General features: G+C 40.8%; 1 protein-coding gene across 1 annotated transcript in view; it reads right to left on the minus strand.

Moving 5' to 3' along the window:
• adamtsl2 (ADAMTS like 2) overlaps positions 1–2,500 on the minus strand; it is a 19,594-nt gene that overhangs the window by 1,941 nt on the left and 15,153 nt on the right. The window contains exon 16 of the mRNA XM_022768126.1: positions 652–822. Within this exon, the coding sequence (XP_022623847.1) occupies positions 652–822 (171 nt within the window). The remainder of the gene's footprint in view (positions 1–651; positions 823–2,500) is intronic.

The following is a 2,500-nucleotide window of genomic DNA, read 5'->3' on the forward strand; positions in this document are numbered from 1 at the left end:
ATATATATATATAGTTATATATATAACTGAGCAGCGCTTCGTCTTCAGGGCAGATTGGAGACTACAGTGAGTCGCTAGCTGGTTAGCATGCTAACTTCAGTAGAAGAAAAGACGTGATAGAGACAAGAGTTAACATTAGTGTTGATTTCCACATCTGGAGACTGCTGTTGGCTGATGCTAATGCTAAGCTAAGCTAGGTAGTGATGCCTGGCAGGTACAAAAAATGAGTAAAGAGCACTCTGTCCAAACCTCAGATGGTTTTTGGGACATTAAAAACCTCTGCAGCCTCAGGCTTCACCCTGAGTCGAACTGATGATTCAGATGAGCTGAATCTGACATGTGATTTGAATCATCGTTTATTTAGGTTGGCAGCCACATATCTTCATGATATTTTATTAGAGTGCACCAGTTTTCATCACTATTACTCCAACGTGGGTTAATGTTTATTTATTGTTTTTCCTTAATGTCTCAGGAAATACAGACGTCATCAGTCCAAAACTCAAAGATCTAATTTCTAGTCACATAAAACAGAGAAAAACATTAAATCTTCACGTCTGAGAAGCTGAAACCAGAGAGTTATTGTTAAGTGACAATCAAATAATGAATTAGTTAATTAACTGTGTGTATTACAGCGCGGTGTTGAGTCCTCACCCTCTCCCAGTCTTGGCTCAGCCAGTGTGGAGCGCAGTCTCTCTCCCCACAGGGGTGGACAGCCAGCGGCTTGTTCTCCGCAGAGCACTGGTTCTCAGGGACCACGCGGCCGTCCGGAGCCTTGCAGTACACGTGACGCAGCATCTTCCCCTGGCCGCACGACCCCGAGCACTGCAGCGACAAAAGGGGTCAAAGGTCAGAAAGCATGACATCATGAGAAATCTTCGCCGCCGCAGCAGCAGCAGCAGCAGCAGCAGCAGCAGCCCCGGTTTCTGTGACCGTCTCCTTGAGCCAAGTTTTGTCATGGAGCTCAGAGTCAAATGTAACGTCACGTTCAAGGTAGATCGTCACGTCGCACCGCAAAAACCACTTCCTGTCACAGTCATTTCAGATAACATCACAGGATCCTTCCACAGCACACACTGGCTGTTATAGAAGTATTCGCCGTCTCTGTACACGTCATCCTCACATAGTTCTGTGTTTGATCTGACTGTGCTGTCCCTGCACCCTGACGGCCTCTTCATGCCGACGCCGCTTCCTGTTTATCTCCGATTCTCATATACAAACTGCGAAACCTCATAAACAGATTCAAAATGAAGCAGAAACATTTGCCATCAGTATTTATGTTCAGTCTCACACGTGTTTAGACTTCGTCAGCTCGTCGTCAGCAGTGAGGAATCAGCTGCAGCATCGACGACACACCCACCTGCTCATGACGGCGAAGTCAAACCAAAACGCTTTCTTCTTTTTAGATAAATTCTACTCACATCCCAGAGAGATATTTAATATCTCAAGAGTCTATGAGGGGAAATATTATCACATATAGAAGTCTATAACTGTATATCAAAAGTTAAATGTTTAATACATATATTAAATTCTTATATGCTGTATATATTTAATTTATATATACAAGTTTATTAAAACAACATACATATAGGAATTATATATGATTATTAGTTTAATTGATTCTGGGAAAGTGTTCTCAGACTTTATATAATATCAACATATATTGACAGGCTGTGGGGTGGATGTATATCTATGTAACATATGTCTACAATATAAGCTTACATATTGTACATAAACATATATAACTGTATGGGCTGGATATAAATGTCAATATATGAAATTTCTAATAGTTTTCGTGTATATTTACCACTGTAAACTCAGTATATGTACAAATATTACATTTGCCTCCACTGTGTTGGTGTGGAGCATCTGAACCTATAAATAAAATAAATAATTAGATCTGTCTGGATTTGGATAAAATTACCTTTCAAAATAAAATCAAACGTGACTTAGAGGACTCACAACATGTTACACAGAGGACATGATATCACAGATTTACTGCAGGCCTGTCAACCGGTCCATCACTTTGTACTGACAGACGCTCACAGTCGGTCCTTTTCACTGACCTAACATTAGCTGCAGCTTTGGGAATTTGTATTTTTACAGTGTGCAGAGAGCGTCTCTCAGCCGTTCGTGCTTCTGCCTGGTTTTTCCAGGTTTGGCTCCACGGTTGTAAATTAGACCTGAAAGTTTCCAGACTTTGACTTTGAATGGAACATCAGAAACTACATTTGTCTGTACAACACAATAAAAGACATAAATTCACACTGTGGCACTTTTAACAGTTACTTTCTCAGTGAAGCAAAGACAGCTGGGAGAGCTGAGCTGCTCCTTCTCTAACAACCGGATCGATCTCACAAATATTAGAGGGAGGAAAAAGTGTTTAAATGTAAGGGAAAGTTTTTAAATGAATGGTTTAAAGAATAATCCTCGACTGGGAGAAGAAGGTGGTTGTGTACAGATCTACGGTAACTGTGAGTGAGTGAGTTAATAAAGAGCATAA

This window comes from Seriola dumerili, unplaced genomic scaffold (assembly GCF_002260705.1).
Source record: "Seriola dumerili isolate Sdu_G_001 unplaced genomic scaffold, Sdu_1.0 BDQW01001417.1, whole genome shotgun sequence".
Lineage (NCBI taxonomy): Eukaryota > Metazoa > Chordata > Actinopteri > Carangiformes > Carangidae > Seriola > Seriola dumerili.